The following is a 23,222-nucleotide window of genomic DNA, read 5'->3' on the forward strand; positions in this document are numbered from 1 at the left end:
CTGGATTCGCATAGGATTCAAGTGCGAGGCCAATCGGCATCAGAGAAACGCTGAGAGCGACCCCACGAAACGCATGCATGCTTCGAGTGTCGCTGCTACATCTTTTTTTGTTTTTTTTTCTTCACGGAGAACTCAACATCAGCTCGGGTCAGCGTGCGTACGCCGAAAAAGCAGCGCCTCTTCCTCACGGCTACTCGCTAGTACATCCTGGTCCTGGATCCTGCGACCGCTTCTGCTTCCACTTCCTCACGGAGCAAAGATTTCCCAAAATTTTTTCTATATTACATATCACATCGAATGTTCGGACACATGTATGAAATATTAAACGGAGTTGAAAAAATAATTAATTATACAATCTAATTGATTAACATGAGATGAATTTTTTAAATCTAATTAGTTTATGATTGAACATTATTTATCATGTAACAATGAAATGTGCTACGGGACGAACAACTTTTCGGCCTTACTCGTCACTGACGGCGCCGAGTGGGATAAGGACGGGGAGGAATTGAGGAACACCACGCCCGCCTCTCTAAAAGATTTCCCCCCTCCCAGTCGCAGAGTCACCCCACCACGAGCCTAGCTTCTCGATCGATCAGCAGGTAGCCGGTCGAGCCATGGAGACGAGCGTGCCAGCAGCTGGATCGTCGTGGGAGGCGGCGCAGGCGCCGTTGTTGTTGCTGCTGCTGCTGTGCGTGGCCGTCCTCGCCGCCGCGGCGCGCGCGCTGGCGGAGTGGGCATGGCTGCGGCCGCGGCGCCTGGGCCGGGCGCTGCGGGCGCAGGGCCTCCGCGGCACCGCGTACCGCCCGCTGGCCGGCGACGCGCCGCTGGCCGACCGCCTCGCCCGGGAGGCCAGGGCCCGCCCGCCCCTCCCGCCGGGCTGCCACGCCGTCGTCCCCAGGGTCGCGCCGCTCCTCCACCACGCCATGGACGAGCACGGTGCGTGTTTAGCAGCTTTCGATCTCCTCTCTCGCTGTCGCCGTCTGCCGTGTGCCGGTCTTTCCACGCCAAGAAAATTCGTTCTACTATACATCAGCAACTTCACTTTCACCGACTACATTCGTGCACGTGTATGATTGCTGACAAGGACACAGTAATTAAGCAAACTACTTTGAAAATGGATTGGCGACAAGGGCAGGCAAGACGTCGATCACCTGGTCCGGGCCGGTGCCGATGGTGACCGTCGCCGAGCCGGAGGTGGCGCGGCAGGTCCTGTCCAACAAGTTCGGCCACTTCCAGAAGGTCGGCTTCGGGCAGCTCCAGCGGCTGCTGCACAACGGCGTGAGCACCCACGAGGGCGCCAAGTGGGCCAGGCACCGGAGGATCATCAAGCCCGCCTTCCACCTCGACAAGCTCAAGGTAATCGATCAACACAGCTAGCTGAATCCGTCATGGATCGATCAGTCATCTTCAACCTCGTTTCAGGGCATGCTGCCGGCCTTCGCCTCGTGCTGCGCCGACCTGGTGCGCAGGTGGGAGGGTCTGGCGGCGGGCGGCGGCGAGATGGACGTCTGGCCGGAGATGCAGAGGCTGACGGGGGACGTCATCTCCCGCGCCGCGTTCGGCAGCAGCTACCTCGAGGGCAGGAGGATCTTCGAGCTGCAGGAGGAGCAGGTCAGGCTCGCCATGCTCATCGCCAACAAGATACACATCCCGGGCTATATGTGAGTTAGTTCTTCGATTCGATCTAGTACCTTCCGCTTGCTTGTCAATGGCGAGTACCACGGCAAATCGACCCCTTCGTGTAGAATGCTGCCGACAAGGATCAACCGGCGGATGAAGCGGATCGCGCGGGAGATCGAGGGGATCCTGAGAGGGATCATCGCCAAGAGAGAGGGCGCGATGAGAGCCGGCGCGGCCGCCGGCGACGACCTCCTCGGCCTGCTGCTGGAGTCCAACATGGAGCACTCCAGCGGCGGCGGCGGAGGCTCCGGTGGCGGCATGTCCACGGAGGACGTCATCGGGGAGTGCAAGCTGTTCTACTTCGCCGGCATGGAGACCACGTCGGGGCTGCTCACGTGGACCATGGTCGTGCTCTCCATGCATCCGGAGTGGCAGGACCGCGCGAGGGAGGAGGTGCTCCGGGTCGTCGGCGGAGCCGGGACGCCGCCGCCGGATTACGACGGCCTCAGCCGCCTCAAAATCGTAAGCTTTCCATTTCGCTCGCCGGCGATCGATTCGGCATCTTGTAACCGTAATCGCAATCGCAGGTGACGATGGTGCTGCACGAGGTGCTAAGGCTCTACTCGCCGCTGCCGGCGGTGCACCGCCGGACGTACAAGCCGGTGGAGCTCGGCGGCGTCAGGTACCCGGCGGGGGTGGTGCTGGTGCTGCCGCTGCTGTGCATCCACCACGACAGGGACGTGTGGGGGCCCGACGCGGACGAGTTCAGGCCGGAGAGGTTCGCGGAGGGGGTCGCCAGAGCGGCCGGCGGCAGGCCGGCCTTCTTCTCGTTCGGCGGCGGGCCGAGGACCTGCGTCGGCCAGAGCTTCGCGCTGCTGGAGGCCAAGATGGGGCTCGCCATGATCCTGCGAAGCTTCACGTTCGAGCTCTCACCGTCCTACTCGCACGCGCCCTTCTCCGCCCCGCTGCTCAGGCCGGAGCACGGCGCGCAGGTCAAGCTCAGGAAGCTCCCCTGAGCTGCCTCTGCATGGACTTAGTTTCTGGAAGTAAGGAACAAATAATGGATGGGCTGTCGTCTAGACTCCGAAGTCTAAACCAACTATATTTTTGTTAAAGAAATGTAGTATTATACTAGCAAGAAATTTTTATGGCAGATTATACTAGCAAAAATTTACGATAAGATTGATCCTTACATTTGCTTGCCGATGCACAAAACTGATCAGATCATGGAAATGTTCGATTCACAGATTGAAGTCTATAGCAACATCAGACATGCTACAATTTTAAAAATACAAAAAATCGCTACATGTTATGTGAAATTTGAATTCATGCTTTGGTGGGTTTCTAGTTGGTCGTGCCAAATAAATTCTCAAACAACTTCGGAGCCATTGGAGGAACAGCCATGGGTACCGGGGCCATGAAATTTGTGATCTTCTCGTGAACATGATACCTGGACAAATCACGTAAGAGTGAAAAAAGAACACGATAACCCAAAAGTAGGTTAAGAAGTTGGAAAAAATCTCTGGCAGCCAACAAGCAGAGGAGAATAGGGACCAAACCTTATCTTTCTGCTCTTTGAAGCGCGGCGATCAACAAGCTTTCTCTTTTTCACCTGCTGCTTTTGTAGAGTATAAAATGCTGAGTCTGCATACATTAAACGGTCATTGACAAGTGTTTAAGGTGGAAATAGAAACAAATATACACTTCTTACAGCTATTGAAAGATACGAGTTAATGAACACTTCAAGAAATTTCTAAAAAAATATATGCATATTTTTTTTCCAGACGAGCCAGATTTTGGTATGCACATTGAGATATATGTAAAAAAAAGCCAGATAAGTTTAATGTATTTCTCAAAAGGCTACACATTCAAATTGCAACAGGATTTTAGACTGATATGCTGGATAACTGGGGCTGAAATTGCCTGGTGGTGCCTATGAGTGTAAATATAGATGAACTAACCTGATGATCCTCTATCACACGACTCGAGAAACTCCTTGAGAAGTTGTTGATAAAACTCAGAATCATCAATAAGTTCAGGATCACCTTCCACAATGTGCCCCTGAGATACAGAGCAAGGAGAAGAAATGAGGCCAGGAAGTGAATCCATATATATATATATATATATATATATATATATATATATATATCCTCTAATTGTATAAACAAAAAACCATTCTGATACCAAAGCTTATGTGTCTCGAAAAAAAAGAATGTTCATCTCAATTGGAAGAAATGAGCTTCAATGAACTACAAACTGTAAAATTTCAGTAGTTTGAAGGTGACACAGGGATTTGAAAGAATAACAAGAGAACAAATGCTCAAACCTCCTCAACTGCTCCAGGTTCTCCCGCATCCTGAAATATAAATGGAAGATTTACATGCTAATATTTAAAAAAGAAGGTGCACAAATATGATTGGTAGTCCTTTATGACAGATGCATCAAAATTACCTCTCCGAATACACCAACAGTAGATTTGGTTAAGTACATCCTGTTAATCATTCGGCTTGGATCTCTCATGTAACCAGCAACTTGGTCACTTATGTTCTGTTCTAACACAAGGGGAAAGAGTACAGGCTTTAGATTTAGTCATTCAGACTTGCTAAGCGTAAAAGTTACCAAAGTAGCTAAATAAGTATTCAGGCAACCTGATTAAATGCATGTAGCTTTCCTTTCAGGGCAGCAGCACCCGTCGTGACCTGTATTTTCCTCTGCCATTTATCGACCTCTGTATTTCTAAATGTTGTTATCCTATATACAAATAAATATCAAAATCAGGTTCATTTTGTATAAGCACATAAAACCAAGCACTGAAACACCAAGCAGCATATGTACAAATGCTTGAAAGTTAGCAAACATATAGCTGTTGGGACTTTTGATTTCCCACTCAGAGTCTTCATGAGTTCATGTTATGGCAGTGTATCCTTGAGATCTAATTGTACTTTTTATTAATGTCTGTTGCCTCATATGCTTGCACAGCATTGAATCCGATGTGGAGCCACTATAACTTTCTTGAAGGAAGTTAGTGCAAAGCAAAACTTACATGTAGGATGCCCATATTGATCTCAAAACCAATTTACTTTATGGAAAATCCAAATATATTGGTTAACACAACACAAAGCAATATACCGATTGCCAATCAGTAGCAATCCTCCATAATTCCAAGCACCTTAGTCACATTACTTTATTTGCGCAGCACATAGCCTTTTTCCATCTACTTCAAGCAAGAATAAATAGAATTTAGGTCTTTGTTGCGTACATTTCCTACTACCAATCTTGGGCAAAGAAATGTACACCACCAAGTACACCTATGGTGGAACCAAATTTCTCGATTGTAGAAACTTATGGGATGAAGAAAAATAATTAGCTTGCAGGACAGCCAGCAATTTCATATTATATTGGATACCTGACAATCAGCGCTGCAATTTTATGGCCGAGACTCATACAAGAGTCTCAGGCAACAAGCAAGAACAGCTGAGACCCAGGACGGTAACTCAATCTAGCATCCAATCTACAAGTTATTTTACGCAATAAATATTGTATGATTGTTAGTTTGTTGGCTACTACTTTTCCACACTCTGGCTATATCAGAGTTTGGTTTCAAAAAATCTAAATAGAAGCTGTATTAGGAGGCTAGAGCAGATTTTCATTACACATAAAACTATAAAAGAAATTAACTACTGCTAGTAGGACCTGATATGCATTCGAAATGGACGTTCTTATGGTAATGGTATTGTAAAAAAAGAAAAAAAAGAGAGGTTACTCAAAAAAGTGCAAGCAACTTCAAATAATTGCATAGCACATTGAAGTCCTTTTTCAAGCATGATGGTTAGCTAGTTACTTTTTAACACAAATTTACCTTCTCTGCAATCTCTGTACTTCTGACCACTCGTCATTCTCTCCATTGGAAGTAGAAGGAATTTCTGGAATCAAGTCAAGAATTATGAACAAATATAGATAGCATACCACAGTTTTGTCAGTATAACAAGAACTGGATGGAGAGTAGCAAATACCATCGGCATCCTTTACAGCCTGGTTACTCTCCAGCAAAGCCTATAGGTAGTTTCAGGTACTAAATACCGTAAGAAATCCTTTCAATGATATTGAGCAAATACCATAGCATTGAAAGGGGAAAAAATAATATATGCAACTAATTGAACCTCTTGTAGTTCCCTCATGCTAGCCAGAGTCTGCTTTGACGAATTCAGCAACTCCTCATAGGCTTGCTCTATCTGCTTATCATGATTGAAAAACCTTGTTTTGGTGGGTTCCTGCAATACAGCATAATCAGAATAAATTTGAGTTTAGAATTCAACCTAGTGACGATCCTGCATCAGAGAGGGAACAGGTATGAAAAGCCCAAGAAGATGCTTGCTGCGGCAAACTGAGAGCGAGACCTGGGGCAGCTTGTTAGAAGTGGCAAACGCCTTCTGCAGCAGGAATCTCATCTCCAGGGTCTTGTCCCATACCACCTGCAGGGAACATAACGCAAAGACAGGTAAGGATTTCGAAAGCAAATATATCTAGCACACGATGACGCAAAGCTGTTGAGTTAACAAATGAAAGCAACAAAGTTTGGTGTCACCTTCTGGTTTTTGACCGCGCGACCTCTCAAGGCATCCTCCTCCTTGTGCTGGTTCACAGGGGCGGACCCAGTATAGGACATGGTCATGTACTGTTGCAAAATGATCGAATTCAGTAGGTAAAATCATGGTCAGATCCGAATACAAATACCATACGTTAGGGGTTTGGGTGTTTGATTTCGCGCAGCAGGATGGGAAGGGAGGGGAATAGGCAGGCATACCCCTGTGGGATGTTCGTCGCCGGGGAGGCGCCCGTCGCTCGACGAAGAACGGGCAGCGCAAGTCGCCCTGCCGTCGCCTCTAGGAAAGGAAGACCAAGGCCGAGAGAATGAACAGAGAAGTCGTGGGAAGGGAGGGTGCTGCCTCACCAGCCGGATTCGAGCTGCAGCTGGGCAGGGGAGCGTGGAGGGCGGCGCACGGGCCGACCGCGTGGGGAGCGGCGGGCGCTGGGGGAGCGAAGGGAGGAGATGGGTCGCGGTGCCGAAGAAGCGGGCCTTGTTGCCGTGTGGGCGGGGCGGGTTGCCCGTCGAAGGAGAAGGCGGTGCTCCGCCGCCGGCTACCCTGCCAGATGGTGGGGCCGCGAGCTGCTAGGGCCGCCCGGCTGAGAGGCGCTGGCGCGCCGGATCTTGCGGGGAGGAGAGGAAGGGAGGGGACACCACCGCCAGTCCGCCGCCACGAGCACACTGGCGCCTAGGGTATGGATGGATGACGTGGGGGGCTTTCGGCAAGGATTTTAGCCGGTTTATGTTAGAAAAAAACATTTATAGTTGTTTTTTTAATAAAACAGGAATTTAAATATGTACGACGATTATGAATTTATTATTTTATCTATAGTTGTAGAGCATATTTCGAGAGTTTACCTATCAGCCAAAAGAGGTCTGGCCTATTTCAAACCTTATATGCCGAACTGGCGACGTCGGTGAGGTCACCGACGGTGAGAGAATTTGTGGCGCCGCCGCTAGAATAGAGGAGGAAAGAACACGAGTAGATCGTTAGAGCTGGCCACTGGGTAATTGTCTAATCCAGTTGTTAGGCCAAGGAGGTAGCGAGTGGCTTGCTGGAGTTGGCCGATGGGGGTAATCGTCTAATCCAGCTATCAGGTCAGGGAGGTAGTTGCCCCCAACCAGGTTCTTGGGCCTGGGAGGTAATTGCCCAAATGACATCTTGGGATGTGCGATGTTTTTTTAGGATGGCGAGCTTCTCCTTGCTTGTTCTTGGGTCTGGGAAGTAATTGTCGGGAAATCTATTCATCGCATATGCGATTTTGTGCCGATTCATCACAAAAGGGCTTCTTCCTCCTTCGACTCACGATGGTGATGGTGGCGACGGGGGTTGCGAACTAGGGTAGGGGGAGGGGTGGGAGGTGGGAAGAGCGGCCAGCGAGGTCACTGATGCCCAAGATGGTGGAGGGAGGCGGCAAAGTTTTAGGGTTCGAGGTTGCTGGAGGTGGGGGCATGTCGGGTGGTAAACCCAGCCGGCAGAATGCACACGTCTAAGCCCTGAGGGAGAATGAACTCGGGGGTAGCTAGGATTAGTTCGATCTAGATGCAAGAACACGATGAGCACAGAAGGTTTAGTGTGGTTCGGGCCGCCGGAGCGTAATACCCTACATCCACTGTGTGTTTGTATTGCTTGTCTGTGAGTTAGAACGGGATTGTTCGGAGTGAATCCGAGAGGATGAGCTGTGTAGTGGGCTCTCTCTCCTCCCCTCAGAGAGATCTGGATTCTAGAGAGTGGAGAGTGTGGGAGCCCCTGATAGCGGAGGGAGTGTCCAGCGATGTAGTATAAAATAACATATGGTACAAAGCATTATAGCGTTGCAGGCGGCGGAGATTTTATTCCAGGATTTCCTTGCCTTGTCTACATGGATGTACTGACCGGCGCAGATCCTCCGACCGGCGTGGTCTTGCCCTGTCTTGTTGGTGCGGCGCTTGCAGCTAGCCGGGTAGGCTGCGCCACACATGCTGTTCATGCCGCGTAGCTTGCGGCGTAGGCAGTATGATGGAAAGGGTCGTGCCGTCGTATCCATTTAATGCGGCAGACTGGCATGTGCCGCGCGCGGCGCCTGCTTCTGCATTGTGCACCTTGGTAATACGCGACCAATGGTAGAGTCTGGCAAAAGCTGCCCCGTGCTCTGCGGCGGCAGAGTACGCCTCAGCCACCCGCATTGAACGCGGAAGACTCGCGCCTGCGTCTGCGCAGCGGTAGTGGGGCACGTGGCAGCCCCGGACCCCTCCTGGGCGCAGTGCTGGCGCGTGCGCTTAGGAGGTCCAGAAGACAAGTGGAGGTCCCGGAGCCACCAGGAGAGGTCCGTGTCTCCGGCTGTTGGTGATGAGCATCCCTCCTCGGGGGACACGTGGCGACACCGAACCCTTCCCCGAGCAGGAGGCAGGTCCGGTGCCGTTGGTCTGGTGAGGCGGCGTGGGAGCGCTAGCAGCCGGGCTGAACTCTGAGGGGCGGTGGGCGACAACAGGGGCGAGGAGAAGGCAGCGTACGAGCAATGCAGCGGCGCCGGGGGAGGGCAAGGGCATCTTGAGCTGTGCGATGTTTATCTCTGCTTGCGAAGCTCATACCGATCTTGATAGGGCCCTGAGATCTTTCCGTTCAACCGGCCGGATAACCTCTATCCATCTTTGAAGTTTTTTACAAGCAAAACATCAGTTTGAGGCTTTGAGCCTGTTTCAGTCGCCAGTCCTTGTTTAAAGTCTACCTGATAGCATGTGACAACTTAAACAAAATAGTGCAACACGCTGGGTAATAATATGAAATAATTTGCATTCATAACGACGTGAAACCGCTTAAACTAGTTTTGCTCCAAAGAATGGATTGCCCGGTTCACACTTTGTACACTTCAACCCTTTCTTTTTCTGTTCCGTTCTTCCGTGTGATTTGCATGCCCTGCACAGGGCACACCCCACTCAAACCTCCAGATCGATAAATACAATCATCACGTGCATTATCCCTGCCAAATGGGCACAACGAAAACAATGACAACACCAGTAATACAGCAGCACGGTGGAATCAATTCTTTTTTTCTTCTTCTTTACTTCAACAGCTTCATCTGTTGTGTTCAAGTATACTAGTATGTACATGTTTCCTGAAACAAGGCAACCACAAATATGTCAGCCATTTGCCATCTGCCAACACTTCACCACAACTCTTGTCTAGCCAGCAAACAGATGCAGAAAAAGGGAGCCAGTGCACTGCATACCTTGCAATGCTGAGTAACGGATCTTGGAGATGTGTTGAACTTCTGGCCAATACCGCTTCACCAACCCTAGTCAGTAATGCATGATGGAGAAATACCTAGTATTTTTCTACAACGGAAATGCAGGCCCTTCAACTTTCTTTATCATCACTCGAGCCTCCTTTCAATGACTGCTTCAAACGACAAGGCAGAACAATAAAAAACCAACCTCAGAGTGGATGGTGCTGGTGCTGATGTTAGTAAGACCCAAGTTAGATGAAAACAAGTTCAACAGTGCTGCATCAGAATTTACCTTGTACAAGTACTTCTTCCTCAGCTTGATGGCCAAGCGTACGCATCTTTTTACATTGATTTTTAGCACATTGTCGTTGAACATCTGAAGAATGTCCATTGCAATTGAATAAATAGCTACAAGCAATGATTTCAAAAACACAAAGATTGAATTGACAAGAAAGAAAGTAGTTTCTGAACTTGCCTTGATTGCATCATCTATTGAGCGGGTCCCTCTAATTATCCTGTGGCGATTGATTATCAAGATTGCCGCTACACAGAAAATAGGCAGTTCGTCATCTCCACTCCTTGCCAGCACATTTGCACTCAGTTGTGGCATCTGCTGAGGCCTTGCCCATATAGTAGCACCTGACAAACCACAAAGATGATTTCTTGTACTGGATCTCGTTCCAGGGTGGCAAGCTCCACAGATTTCACCATTCCTACGATGGGTTTTCCTGGTTTTGGATTTTCTTCTCGTGGAACTGTTCATCCGAGGCACTTCTTTAACTTCACATGATAAATCAGTCCTCAGATCAACCAGCAATGGTCCTAGACAGTTCTCTTCTAAACGCCTGATTGCTTCTTCATCAAAATCAGCAGCCCACATCATCTGAAGACAAGAATAGTTGCTTAGCAAAACAAGATTATAATGTTATAAGCATTTAGAGTAAAATAACAGCATCAAAGGGCCACTTCGCCGTGGTTATGTGCAGTAAGAAAATGCCACATAGAATCTCTTCGCATTAATTAATGAAGTAAATTAATATCAATAGGTTGTTATAAACATAAACTGTTTTTGTTATGAACTATTTAGGCCTAGATTTCACCTATATCTCTATTTCAAAAAATTCATATATTAACTTCACGGAATAACTAGTCAACAGCGAACTGTCCAAAATAAGACAGATATCATGAAGAGCCAGACCTCCCACATGATCAGTGATTCCTCAAAAGATAGCTCCCGGCGAAAAAGCACTAGCAGCATCCGGAAAGCGAAATGAAGGCTTTCAGCACCAATTGCCGACAAATGTTCAAATAATTCAACATCTGTCAGTTCCATGATCTTCCACAATGCTTGCAACTGCTTCATAACTCCCGTTGGTCCCTCCATCTGGAAATTTTCACGCTGAGGACAACAACATGCAGAAGAAATGTACATCATCATCAAGTAATGTAAAACCGAACTAATGGACAGCAATTGAAGTTATGATAGATGTAAGTTACCATCCTTCTCAGTAGCATCTCAAAGCACCAAAAGGCATCCGCATCATCCTCATATATAACAACAAAAGGTGACAGCAGATCACTCATACCTATAATTAACTTGTGTTATTCAGGATTAGATATGTCAAGAATAATCAGACAACATAGAAAATGGAGCTCCATGAAATATGCAAACCTTGACAGTATCCAGTGGAGGGATCAACCCATGCATAAACTGCAAGTATATCAGACATTCTAGCCATATTCCTTGATTCTCCAAAGAAATCAAGGTGACTATCTGTTCTCACCACATCGACCACTGCATCAGAAAAAAAAATTAATCCCTAATTAGAACACAATTAGAGGAGACCACAAGAATTGTGCAAATTGAGAATATAAACATACCAATTCGATGCAGTGTCCAAAGCCATTCGGAGATTCTATCCTTGTCGGCAATTGAACCATTTGATTTGGTTCCATCAACTAAATCTGCTTCTGGTGCATCAGATATCCTCAAGGAGTCTATAATTTCCTTACTATAGTCATCATCTAACCATCTATCCTGCTTGTATGCATCGGAGTGAAAGATGGCTGAGTCACTGTTGCTAGGTCGAAACAAATCATTGGAGAATGAATTTGACTCTATAATCAGATCTATGTTATTATTGATTTGGAAGCTGTGCATGCGTTCATCACGGGGCCTTAACCTATCTTCAGGAACCGAGAAACTACAATGACTTTCCTCAACTCCATTGCTATTCTCACCACCATTTGCAAACAAGTTTGTACCAGACAGGGAAGGTAAATTGGTGAAGGTCTCACTGTCATACCTTGGTTCACCAATGTCAACATAATCTCCGAAATCTCTCAAGCAACTATTCACCGCTGTGGAAGGTACCATAAAACTGGAAGAATCATATACAGAGCTATCATTATGTATATTAAAACCAATTGGTTCTGCTGATTTACTACAGCCTTTTCGTTTCTGAGACTGAGGTGTGCCATCAGACCCGCAATTCAAATTGGAATTTTCCACTACATTGCAAGGTGCTTCATGTGAAGTTTGCTGACTCGTGCTGACTTCTTCTCCAGTACAAATTTCTTTGGGCAAAGTCCTGACATCCATCTGCTTCGATCCGATAGCGTAGGCAAGCTCACCTGTACCAATGCTTGCATGCATGCTCTGGCATTGTCTAACTAAATAATGATACCTCTCCCTACATAGAAAAAAAAAGAGAAAAGCATCAAGTTAGAACCTTCTAGATTTCCAATGGTACATGTGGTGTAAAAGCAGAAAGGAAAGTATTGGAGTCTCGAAGGTTTAAAATTATTTTTGTTCAAATACTGATCATGCTGTCAACAATGGAACAAATCGAAAGGGCCAAAACAAAAAAAAGGAAGAATGCTCCAAAACAATAGAAAAATAGCAAAAGAATGAAAACGAGATATATAGGAGAAAATAAATCCAATTGTAGAGGGAGTTACATGAAATGGAATAGAAAAAGTCAGAACAAGCACTATATCTAATCTACATTGTATTGACAACATCAGTTTATCCACTAGAGAGTGCATGTAAGGAAGTTGTACGAGGAAATAGAAGGGAAATGTATGTAAAAAAGGCAGTATCTTAAAAAGCAGTTCAAAGCGTCAAAACTGTCACTCCAGAGTCCAAACGAGAATGGAGACACATTATTGTCAATGCCATGTTCTATGGTATGCACATAATTTTAACTATAACATAACATTAATTTGGAAATTGGGACAACGAAAGGTAGGGAATTTTGCTAGAGCAGTAAGTTTATGAATACAAAGGTGACAACACTGATGCCGACAGCAGCATTCTCTTATAGAACATAAAAATGCAAACCTCTTAAGCTTGTAAACAAAAATGACACTTATACCAAGAACATGAAAATTTATCACCTTCGAGCAGCTCTTAACTTTCCCCTATATTCTGACGTGCTGCTTAAGGCATAGCAGCCAAGAAGAAATTCCCAAACTTCCGCTCGAATAGAAGGATCCACGCCCTGCACATTGTTAAAGGGTGTAGAACTTGTTATGTAACCCCTTTGATGAAGTTAAATTATTCGTAGTTGTGCAAATGGTTCTCTAGGTGATGAAAAAAATCAGCTATATCAGATCTGAGACCAGTATGTGATTGTGAAGCCTGAAGACTGAAACAAAATTATTCACAAAGGGAATATCCTCAAACATCAACTACATAGTTAACTCACCCCTAAGACAATGAATTTAAGGGCTTTCCGGAAACATATAACCCTTCCGTCGCTGTCAAAACATGTCTGCCATTTTTCTGGTTTGAGCATTCTGTTCCCCTGTATAGTTGCCGACAGAAAAGGCAAAGCTGTCAGTAGTGCAAGGAAAAGAAATTATCAAGAGAATGACATGTATAGGTCTAGTTTCATATACTCTTGTGACAAATGAATATAATAATATAACAAGCATGTATAATTCATTGTTCCATTTACTCTTGGGGCAAATGGATACGGTCATATTTTTATTAGGATTTCTAGTTCATAGGTTATGATTACTTGAATGGTAGATAGTTAGTGTGTCATCATCATGACATCATCTTTATGGCACCATATTGATATTAGCATTTAGGATGTGCTCCTTGAAAATTGTGACCATATTAAAAAAGAGGAATTAATCAAGGAATCACAGGAGTACATTATTTCCGTAACAGCTTCTATTTGAGGCTACTGCATTACATATGAATGGGAGAACATCTACAGCATCCTAAAATAACAGTAAGAAGTAAGGAAATGGTTTTACCCTGCCACGGATCTTATGTGACAGTAAACTTTATTTGTGGCCAGTGACCTACAAGCGGTGTAGATGCTATAGTAAACAAAACATTTATTCTTAGTCATTTGGATAAATACTAAATATAGGTAGTATACACATAATTGCAACAAATAAGAAGGCTGCAAATTCCAAGTGCCATCTATACCATGTATAACAGGTACCAAATTGTATGAGTGAGCTATCACTACGCATACTGCTAATATTGCCGGTAGGGAAAATGCAAGCAACACATTCCTTGTCAGTAAAGATCAACACAAAATCAATGAAGCGGTGATGGTCACCAATATCACAGACAAGGGAGAGCAAAGCGTCATTCGCATTGGCATCGGCATCAATACCCATCATACAATCCATATTAAACAGCAGAAGCGGATAAATAAAGAAGCAAAGCGAGTAAGCGACCTTAACTGGGGAGGGGTTGAGGCAGGGGTCGCCGATGTCCCGGACAAGGGAGCCGACGCCGCGCTGGAGGTTGGCCATGGCGCCGCCCGCTCGGCCGCCGGCGCCGCACATCCACTTGATGTATTCCCCGCCGGCTCCATCGGGGCCGGACCTCACCTGGGGCATGGGGGTTCACTTGAGCTCCAAAATGTCTTCCGACAACCAAACGGCGCCCGCGCGCCGGCTAGACTGATCCTGAGCGCTGAAGAAGACGAACCAAGCCGAACCCAACCATGGATTCGATTTCAGGGCGGCGCCACAGCACAGCACGCAAATCCGCGGCCAACTGGACGGAGAGAAGAGAATAGAGGGAGCGAGACAAATTTGGATTAGACCGCGAGCAAAGCCAACCCCCCAGAGCAATCCGTCCAAGCAATCGCGGGGCGGTTACCGACACGAGAAGGAAGAGATCGTGGCAGGTGCGGGGTGGATGGATCTCCACTCCACGCCAGTCCAGCTCCTGCAGCAGAGGGCCGGCAGCAGGAGGACGAGGGAGACGCCTCTCCACCACCACCACCACCACCACCACCACCAGAGAGGACTTCAGTTCAAGGACCCCGGGTCCGCTGTACAACCGCGTCGCCGGCGGCGAGGGCGCCGACGATGCGGCACGTCTGATTCCGGCGGCGTCGAATAGAATCTCGTGGGAAAACGGAATAAGAGAGAGAGAGAGAGAGAGAGAGAGAGAGACGAGGGAGGGGAAACCCTCCCCTCGCGTCGAGTCCAGTCGAGTCCCCTCGGAGTTGCGGAATCCCGGTTCTGCCCCTCAGTCCACGGCCGAGCAGCGGCGCGGCGGCCAGAAGGGGTAGGGGCTTTTCCGTCACGGACAGAGCGGCAGCACGTACGGTACGATTCGGGCAGTTTACTTCCGGCTGGTCCGAGCGCGTGGTTTCTAATCATGGGTTTGGTTGCGGGCAACGCTCTCAATCTTTGATTTCCTGCTGCGATTGTTTGGTTGCTAATCATAATTATGACAAGTTGCACGTTCGTAGTGCACTAATGCGGTTGTTATGCTTTTTTTTTTTTGGTTTTTTGGAGTTTGGCATGGTTATGGCAACTCGATTGGGAACCACCAAATTGTGGTGACAAGTGTCGGCTAACCAACTAGAATCTCTCACCACGTAGTTATCTTAGTTTCATCCGATGGAGTAAAGTCAATATCATCAATTTGACAATTCAGCTTGCAGTCTCTAAACTTGTCACGTATATCCAACGGGCGACAATGTAGGCCTACTAATAAGTTTACAGTTCAACAACAACATACTAATATATGAACATACTAATATATGACGCAACCACCCGCCACAGTCAGCCAATAGTTTAAAAAAGAGAGCTCGTGTACTTCATGCTTTTTAAATAAATAATTGTAAGCAATAATATGATAGGTGTCCTGATGAAAGTTCAATCTTATTAAACAAACTACCATATAAGTAAAAATGGTGACATGACAAAAAATTATGACGAGAGAATAGTGTTCCATCCGAATGAATGGGGTATACATTGTTTTTAACATTGTGAAACCTGTTGAAACTACCATCGACCGATGTTTCCATTTCCTATAACCCCATCCAACCTCATGCATCTCTATGGAATTGCGAAATAAAATTGTGCATTGAAGGACTTGTTTTATTTATCAAACTTCCTTTTAGATGATAAATCCGTGAAATGAAATTCTCCACTGAAAATAGTGTTGTGGCTTGGCTTGGCTGGGCGGAGTGGGCAACCCTCTCCGAGAATAGTGTTGTGGCTTGGCTTGGCTGGGCGGAGTGGGCAACCCTCTCCGAGATTAAATATCTGGAGTCAGTACCCACGGAGCAACATTGAACGTATCGTTTGACTTTGGAAACTGAGTTGCTGAAACCAAAAAATGCAACCTCCAAAAGAGTAGTACGCCCCAGTAGCCAGATACCCCTATTTTGTAGTTTTTTTCCTCCCATGTCATGCCCATGCTTGTAAGCGCGCAACAAAATTTCATGCGCCATTTATACGGAGTATATATATGAGAAAAAACAACAGAAATCCAAGCACCATGGGAGTCCGTATCCAACAGACTTCCAGGCTCACATAAAAGGACCGCACCCACATGTGCTGCATCTCAATTGTCTACATACAATGCCCATGAAATGGCCATTATCCATCTAGGTGAAAATAATCCCTTTCCAGCTAATGGCCATAATAAAATATGCACCCGTTACATCATCCAACGGAAGACACTAGCACTTCAGCGTCCAAGTCATCATGACATGAAAGAAAAACGAAACAGAAATGAATACGCACATGATTGCATACTAGTTACTAGCTGTTCCCTTCTTGACTTCTTGTCATCTGGAACAAACTTTTTTTTTTTGAAGCAAAAACTTTATCATGCTTGACATATGCCCAAAAAAAAACCAGATATGGAATGCTGTGATGCATCTTGTTTCAACCCAATTGGCTTGATGCTCTGATAGTGATACACACACAAGAAAAAGAAGAGAAAGAGAGTTTATAATATATAAACCTGCTTCAGCCAATTGACATTTGTTTAACTTTGAAAATTCATGGACAAGATGTTGTCTACAGTTACCAACCAAATCAGACCGAATCGTATAGACATGTAAGAAGTGTTTCTGTTTTGTTAGAGGAAACAGTTGGAGAGTCGTGGATATCTCTCCACATGCCTCATCAATTCCAGTCCTAGTGGCAAAAGGATGACAGTGCCAAATGATGCCAAGTGGAGTGGTGTAACACTTCTCAGAGGCACAAATGCTGACCAAGCATCTTATTTCAGAAACATTTATTACACTGTTAAGACCAAGGGCTCGCTCATGGCTCAGGCTGCAAGTTCTCGCATTCTTCTCTTATCGACTGATAGAGGATGGACGAAAGATACCTCTCACCAAAGCTTGGAAATATAACCTGAAGAAAATGAGCCAAAAGAATGTAACCGCATATATTAATCTAGGATATTGTGATTTTTCATAATTACAAAGGATATTTGCGAAAGGGTGATAGCAGAGATGACAATTCTGTACTTACCACTATCAGCTTTCCAGCATTTTCTGGTCTCTTGGCAACTTTTATGGCAGCAGCGGCCGCCGCTCCAGAAGAGATTCCAACCTACACAAAATTCACAAGTCTTCAAATGGCACAAAATTCTCAGTTTCGTTTCAAAAACTATGATGAGCTTGCCTGCATATCCAACATTACCAGGTGTGACATCATATTCATGGAAAATGGCTTTGTTAATTCCTAACTTCACATGCATTCAATCACACATCATGCTGAGTGTTTCCAGCTGTGCTAATTTGTGTTTCCTTTTTTTGACATAAAGGGTAAAGACTCAGAGGAGAAGCCTATGATCTGGTGCACAAAAGTGCACGTTTCTACTAAAGACTGAGAGGAGAAGCCTATGATCTGGTGCACGAAAGTCCAGGTTTCTACTACTTACCCCCTAATCCACTATTGTTAAATGAAAAGAAACAGTAAATTGGTTCAAGGATACTGCCTATAAACTGATTCTATCTAGATCTCAGAAAGTTGGCATGGGAAAAAACAGGACATTAGCTGTCACGTCCCTCCTAATGATTTGTCTACTTTCATCAGAAGATGAATGCATGGAAGCTCTTTTTGTAGTTGAAAAGGACTAGTAGGTGGCTTTGTGCTATATGTTGAGTTTGAGATTTTATGTTGCTTAAAGCCTACCAAGTTTCATTCTTTTTTTTCTTCTTTCTTTTGTAATGGCTGCAAGTATAGGTTTGTAGCACAGGCCGAAACTTATTATCAATAAAGCTTCCTTCCTCTAAAAAAAGGGGATATGAATGCTTGCAGCTTAGGGACAATGTCTCAAAAATAATGACACCCCAAAATAATGTCCTATACACAATTAAAAAAAGCATCAAGACGTCAAGTTATGATACCAGTAACCCTTCCTGAACAGCCAACTGTTTTGCTGTCTCAACAGCTTCATCACTTGATATCTGCAGCATGACAGTAAGGTATAAACAATGAGATTAAGAGGAGCAAACAGAACCCTGTGGCAATGACACATCTCTTCTGTACAAGGCAGAGCAAAAGGATAGGGTTATCGTCCAAAGCAAAGAATTATGTAGCTTATGCAAATATGCCTCTGCAAATACTGTTCTATGCATTCCATAAGCAGATATAAGCTGACTTATGACCCTTCTTTCATGCTTCTGTAAAATTCAGATTATACTGAAGAAAATATAAGACAAGTTTATGCTCATACCTCAATTACTTCATCAAGAACATCACTATCCAAGTTCCTTGGAACAAATCCTGCCCCAATTCCCTGAATCTTATGTGGACCTACAATAGGACAACAGTTGTAAGAAAAGACCAAAAGTTTGACAGGGACATAAGGAAGTACGATCACAACTCACAAGCATACCAGGTTTTCCACCAGAGAGTATGTTACTTTCAGAAGGCTCAACACCAATAACCTAAATACAGGTAACCATATAAGGACAATAAAGCAAATGCAACAAAGCAGATTTTGTTTGAGAGAAATGTAAAGAAACCTTAATTTCAGGATTTTTCTCCTTCAGGAAACGGCCAGCACCAGATATTGTTCCACCTGTTCCGATTCCACCAATAAATATATCCACCTTTCCCTTTGAATCTTCCCAGATTTCTGGCCCAGTAGTCTCATAATGTACCTGTTTGCAAACAAACAAAGACAAACATTGGGCAGGTAGTTTAGAAATAGAGTGGACATATAGAATTATATAGATAGAACCAATTGGCCAGTTCTCCCTGTTACCTTAGGGTTGGCAGGGTTATCAAATTGCTGGAGCATGTATGAATTGGGGGTCTTATTTAAAATCTCCGTGGCCTTGTCTAAGGCCCCTTTCATCCCTTTTGCAGCATCAGTAAGGACAAGTTCAGCACCAAAAGCTCTCAGTAGGACTCTTCTCTCCATACTCATTGATGAAGGCATTGTCAATATCAACTTATATCCCTTGGAAGCAGCAATAAAGGCAAGACCAATGCCTGTATTTCCACTTGTTGCTTCCACCAACACACTCTGAGCAGAAACAGGCGACAGGAAAACAAGTCATTTAGGGTAAGCGGAAAGGAAAACAAGACATGATTTTAATTATGTGGCTACCTCAAACATATGTACTCACATTAGGTTAGGACTTGTTTCAATTATGATTTATGAGTATAATTTTTTTCGGGAATTCCATTTTATATCAATATGACTATGCAAGGTAACATGTTAAAGACACGAAAATATGTCTATGCAGACAATTTACCTTTCCAGGAGTAATCAGGCCCTTCTCTTCGGCATCGTTTATCATACTGTATCCTATCCTGAAACCAAACCAGGTTGGAACTGTTTAACTCTACCGAAAAGGTCATTCTTCCCACAAACACAAGAAAAGGAAATGAGAGCGTACCTGTCCTTGACACTGCAACAGGGCTCCATAATCTCAAGCTTAGCAGCAACACTGGCGACAGCGCCCTTGACGATGTTGTTGAGATACACCATTGGCGTCTTCCCAATGAGCTGCGGATGGGCAATTGACAGTCAAAACAAAAGTTGCTGCATCTTTATTACCCCCATTTTGCAATTCCTTTGATTGAGTCATCTCAAGATCATAACCAGTACTGAAGTATCTATTATGGGTTGATAAAAAAAGGTATTCAATTCTACTACCTAGTCTATTATATATATATATATATATATATATATATATATATATATATATATATATATATATATATATATATATATTAGGGAAACGAATGAACAGGCCATGAACCAACGATAGGCGCGCGTCGAAGAGTCGGGCTGGGCATTCGGGAGGAACCGAACCGATCGGTTCGGTTCCTCGGTTCCCACTGAACTTCGGTTCTTGAATAATAGGTACCGATCGGTTCTTTTTATAGATAGGAACCGAGCAATTTCGGTTTCGGTAAGTTCGGTTCGGTTCCGGTACTAACCGAAGGAACCGAAGGCACTGGAGCACTGGGCACTTGGGCAAGGGCTGGCACTGGGGCAGGGGGGCAAGGACGGTCGGAGCTGGACGGAGTACTGGGGCAAGGGTGGCCGGAGTTGGGCGGGGCACTGGGGCAGGGGCGGCCGAAGTTGGGCTGCCGGAGCTGGGCGGAGCAACGGGGCAAGGGAGGCCGGAGCTGGGCGGGGACTGGGGCGGCAAGGGCTACCAAGCCGCGCTGCCGTTGCTCGCCGCCGTGCATGCGAAGGCTGCCCGGGTGACCATCCCGTTGACGCCGCCCCGCTGCCCATCCGCCGCTCGGCGCTCGCCTCGGCGGCCGCACCGCGGCACCCGCACCTCCGACAGCGGCGGCGCATGCCAGGGAGGGGAGAAGGGCGCCGTGGAGGACCGACGGCGGGCACCGGCACGGGTCGGGCGGTCGGCAGCGGCGGGCCTTCGCGGGATCTGTCGATGGCGGGTGCGGGCCGGAGGCGGGGGCTAGAGGACGCATGCAGGGCGGCCGGCGGCGACGCTGCTGGGGGCCAGGGCAGGGGCGGCGGTGCCGCGCAGCCGCTGGGGGAGGGGGGTCGCGGGTGAAGTGCTGGGGTGCTATTGGGCTTTGTTTAGTTAGGGTTTGGTTGGTGGCTGGCTTGGGCCTTAGCTGGGCTTAATGTTTTAATGGGCTGATTTGCTAACCTGCTCGGTTCTTCGGGTAACCGAACCTAGGAACCGAATTAACCGAGTAATTTCGGTTCCTCTGAGAAGTAGGAACCGAACTTAGAACCGAAATTCTCGGTTCCGGTTCTCGGTTACTTCGGTTCGGTACTCGGTTCTCGGGAAAATTTGCCCAGCCCGATCGAAGAGTACCTGGGTGACGTCGTTGGCGATGTTGAGGCCCTCGACCTCGGCGGCGACGGCGCGGCATCTCGAGGACGAGGAAGGGGAAGCGGAGCCGGCGGGCGCGAGGAAGCCAGGCCCGCGGCTGAGGACGAGCCGGGGGTTGGGGGCTCCCCGGGCCAGCGACGGGGACGGGACGGGCTGCCGCTGCGCCCGGCCGGGGAGGAGGCCGAATCGGGCGCCCGAGGAGGCCGAGGCCGCGGCGGCGGCGGCGGCGGAGGGCGACGACCACGACGCCATCACTCGCGCGCGGCTTTGAGGGCTACCACGACTACCACCAGCAGGAGAGATTCGGCGGTATGGGTGGTTGGAGAGTGGAGCGGCGATGCGCCGATGCCGCGATGCGCACTGGCACCCCCGCCGGCTTTTCGATTCGTGCTGGGGTCAATTGGGTTGCGATATGGCCGAAGCCGAAGCCAACAAAAATATCCCTGTTAATTATGGGACGACCCGATCCATCACCACCAAAGCTAAAAGGCGAAGGGAGGAGGAGGACGACAACTCGCTGCACTTGGTCCATCCTCCTTAATAAAAAAGGAACATATCTAGTATAAATTACAATTTTGTAAAAATTCATGTAAATTATGATAAAAAAATCGTCTAAATTCATCAAAAAAATCACACATCTAGATGATATGATGATACACAACCTGTGACGAAATCGAGTTTGGACATGAAAATATTCTTTTTATATCTCACATACGAAGTCGAGTTTGGACAAGATATTTTACGAGGTTGTGTATCATCATATCATCTAGATGTGTGATTTTTTTGATGAATTTAGACGACTTTTTTGCCATAGTTTACACGAGTTTTCACGAAGTTGTGATTTGCACTAGATATATTCTCAATAAAAAATTATATTGGGCAATTTGTTTTGAAGAAAATTATTCAGCTGTTTGCAAACTTGGTCTATGGCAATTTTTTCTTCTCAGGATATACGCATGCCGCTCCGGGTTGAGATTTCCATCATCTTGTTCTTTTTGGTACGAGATAAATGCATTACAGGTTCATTGTATTTGGACGGGATAATCCTCGTCGTCCTCTCCAGAGAAGATCCATCCCACTCGCATGTCGGCATGTGGAGTGGAAATCTTGAATCAAAACAAACCTGTAGGCAGTTTGTGGTCTAAATCGGTCAGAGACTTTAGAGCAGATCAGTCCATAATATCATTATCAGTTTTTCATACATAGTACAAGCAACGCGGTAGGGTTTACTAGGCGGCAATGGTGGCCTTGGTGGGTGTCATGGCCTGATATCGTTTTTTTTTTTGAAATAGGCCAGGAGCTCTGGCAGATCATTTAAGAAAGAGACGAGGCGCCGTGCTAAGCCAGCACTCGAACTGCGGCGGGCAGCCTGAGCCCCAGCTCAACTGACCAACTGAGCCCCTGCTCAGTTCTCTGATATCGTATTTCTCTCCTTGGTGAGTTGGGCTGATCGTCATGCGAAAGAAATGGTTCAGAAGCTGTTCTTAAGCACTGTTCAGAAATGAAATCTTCCATGTCAGAGGCTATCATCAATTCATCATGCGAAAGAAATGGTTCAGAAGCACTGTTCGGTGGGTATGCAACATTTCTTTTTCTATGAAGTCTTGTCTCACATTGACATTCAACCAAAATTCCTATTGCCCAAACCTTTAGGAATTGTTCCAGTGACTCCATATTGCATCTTTATAGGATTCAATTCGTCTTTCCTTGTTCGACATGTTTGGCGACAATTAAGGAGAAATCTTCATTTATAAAGGGACCTTTTACTTGGATTCAGCATCAAAATTTTGATTCTTTTTTTTATATTTTTCATCATGAGTGAAAAAGAAAGAAGAACTGATTCATTGTAGTCCACATCACATAAAGAGAGACTTTTTTTTGCTGAGGATTAGGAATCAGGCCTCTTGTCAAGGCTCAGCAAAGGCCACATGATAGAATCAAGGTCATGGAAGAAAAAGGAATATACTTAAAGAACATTTTATCAGTCGATTGAAAATGATGATAGTTACACTAAGAGAAATTTAACAGTGGTTGAAAATATGCGGACCATCCATTGATAAGAATACAGTGGTGGAAAAATGAAAAGCACCTAGAAATGGGTACTAGAAAGTATCAAATATGTAGGGTTAGTGAAAAAACTAGGTTGTTTGTTCAAAAGTACTCCCGTCCTAAATTATTAGTCGTTTAAGACTAGATTGCTTGTTCAAATATGTAGCTATCATGGACTCGATGTGGGCT

The 23,222-nt window shown here is 46.1% G+C and overlaps 4 protein-coding genes across 9 annotated transcripts; 1 reads left to right on the top strand and 3 right to left on the bottom strand.

Annotated features, from left to right (window-relative positions):
• Window positions 1–514: 514 nt before the first annotated feature.
• On the top strand, window positions 515–2,815 carry LOC120706322 (cytochrome P450 72A14-like). Its single transcript, XM_039990941.1, has 5 exons — window positions 515–939; window positions 1,139–1,359; window positions 1,426–1,664; window positions 1,749–2,145; window positions 2,211–2,815. The coding sequence occupies exons 1-5, from the start codon at window positions 618–620 to the stop codon at window positions 2,637–2,639; spliced, it is 1,608 nt and encodes a 535-aa protein (XP_039846875.1). The 5' UTR covers window positions 515–617; the 3' UTR covers window positions 2,640–2,815.
• LOC120706323 (protein BFR2-like) lies at window positions 2,766–6,927 on the bottom strand. Its single transcript, XM_039990943.1, has 12 exons — window positions 6,428–6,927; window positions 6,209–6,298; window positions 6,021–6,095; window positions 5,784–5,894; window positions 5,637–5,676; window positions 5,483–5,546; window positions 4,272–4,374; window positions 4,075–4,170; window positions 3,950–3,979; window positions 3,585–3,684; window positions 3,183–3,267; window positions 2,766–3,073 (listed from the first exon to the last, which is right to left on the bottom strand). The coding sequence occupies exons 2-12, from the start codon at window positions 6,293–6,295 to the stop codon at window positions 2,968–2,970; spliced, it is 897 nt and encodes a 298-aa protein (XP_039846877.1). The 5' UTR covers window positions 6,296–6,298; window positions 6,428–6,927; the 3' UTR covers window positions 2,766–2,967.
• Window positions 6,928–8,961: 2,034 nt separating this feature from the next.
• LOC120706324 (small G protein signaling modulator 1-like) lies at window positions 8,962–14,853 on the bottom strand. 5 transcript variants are annotated; one of them, XR_005688251.1, is made up of 12 exons: window positions 14,549–14,845; window positions 14,119–14,443; window positions 13,125–13,223; window positions 12,814–12,917; window positions 11,296–12,107; window positions 11,087–11,209; window positions 10,912–11,000; window positions 10,613–10,813; window positions 9,890–10,297; window positions 9,707–9,790; window positions 9,418–9,584; window positions 8,962–9,303 (listed from the first exon to the last, which is right to left on the bottom strand). XR_005688251.1 is itself a non-coding variant. In XM_039990944.1 (11 exons), the coding sequence occupies exons 2-11, from the start codon at window positions 14,281–14,283 to the stop codon at window positions 9,546–9,548; spliced, it is 2,124 nt and encodes a 707-aa protein (XP_039846878.1). In that variant the 5' UTR covers window positions 14,284–14,443; window positions 14,549–14,807; the 3' UTR covers window positions 9,417–9,545. The 5 variants fall into 5 exon arrangements, 1 of the variants encoding a protein (XP_039846878.1); XR_005688252.1 differs by having other exon boundaries at window positions 8,989–9,303; window positions 14,553–14,853; XR_005688250.1 differs by having other exon boundaries at window positions 9,707–10,297; window positions 14,125–14,443; window positions 14,549–14,810.
• Window positions 14,854–16,627: 1,774 nt separating this feature from the next.
• LOC120706325 (cysteine synthase-like) lies at window positions 16,628–21,433 on the bottom strand. 2 transcript variants are annotated; one of them, XM_039990946.1, is made up of 10 exons: window positions 20,967–21,433; window positions 19,560–19,669; window positions 19,416–19,473; window positions 18,920–19,183; window positions 18,678–18,815; window positions 18,548–18,599; window positions 18,386–18,465; window positions 18,057–18,116; window positions 17,176–17,256; window positions 16,628–17,055 (listed from the first exon to the last, which is right to left on the bottom strand). In XM_039990946.1, the coding sequence occupies exons 1-10, from the start codon at window positions 21,234–21,236 to the stop codon at window positions 16,963–16,965; spliced, it is 1,206 nt and encodes a 401-aa protein (XP_039846880.1). In that variant the 5' UTR covers window positions 21,237–21,433; the 3' UTR covers window positions 16,628–16,962. The 2 variants fall into 2 exon arrangements, with proteins under 2 accessions (XP_039846880.1, XP_039846879.1); XM_039990945.1 differs by lacking the exon at window positions 20,967–21,433 and adding an exon at window positions 20,107–20,376.
• Window positions 21,434–23,222: the final 1,789 nt, after the last annotated feature.

The sequence above is a fragment of the Panicum virgatum genome, chromosome 5K, assembly GCF_016808335.1.
Source record: "Panicum virgatum strain AP13 chromosome 5K, P.virgatum_v5, whole genome shotgun sequence".
NCBI lineage: Eukaryota > Viridiplantae > Streptophyta > Magnoliopsida > Poales > Poaceae > Panicum > Panicum virgatum.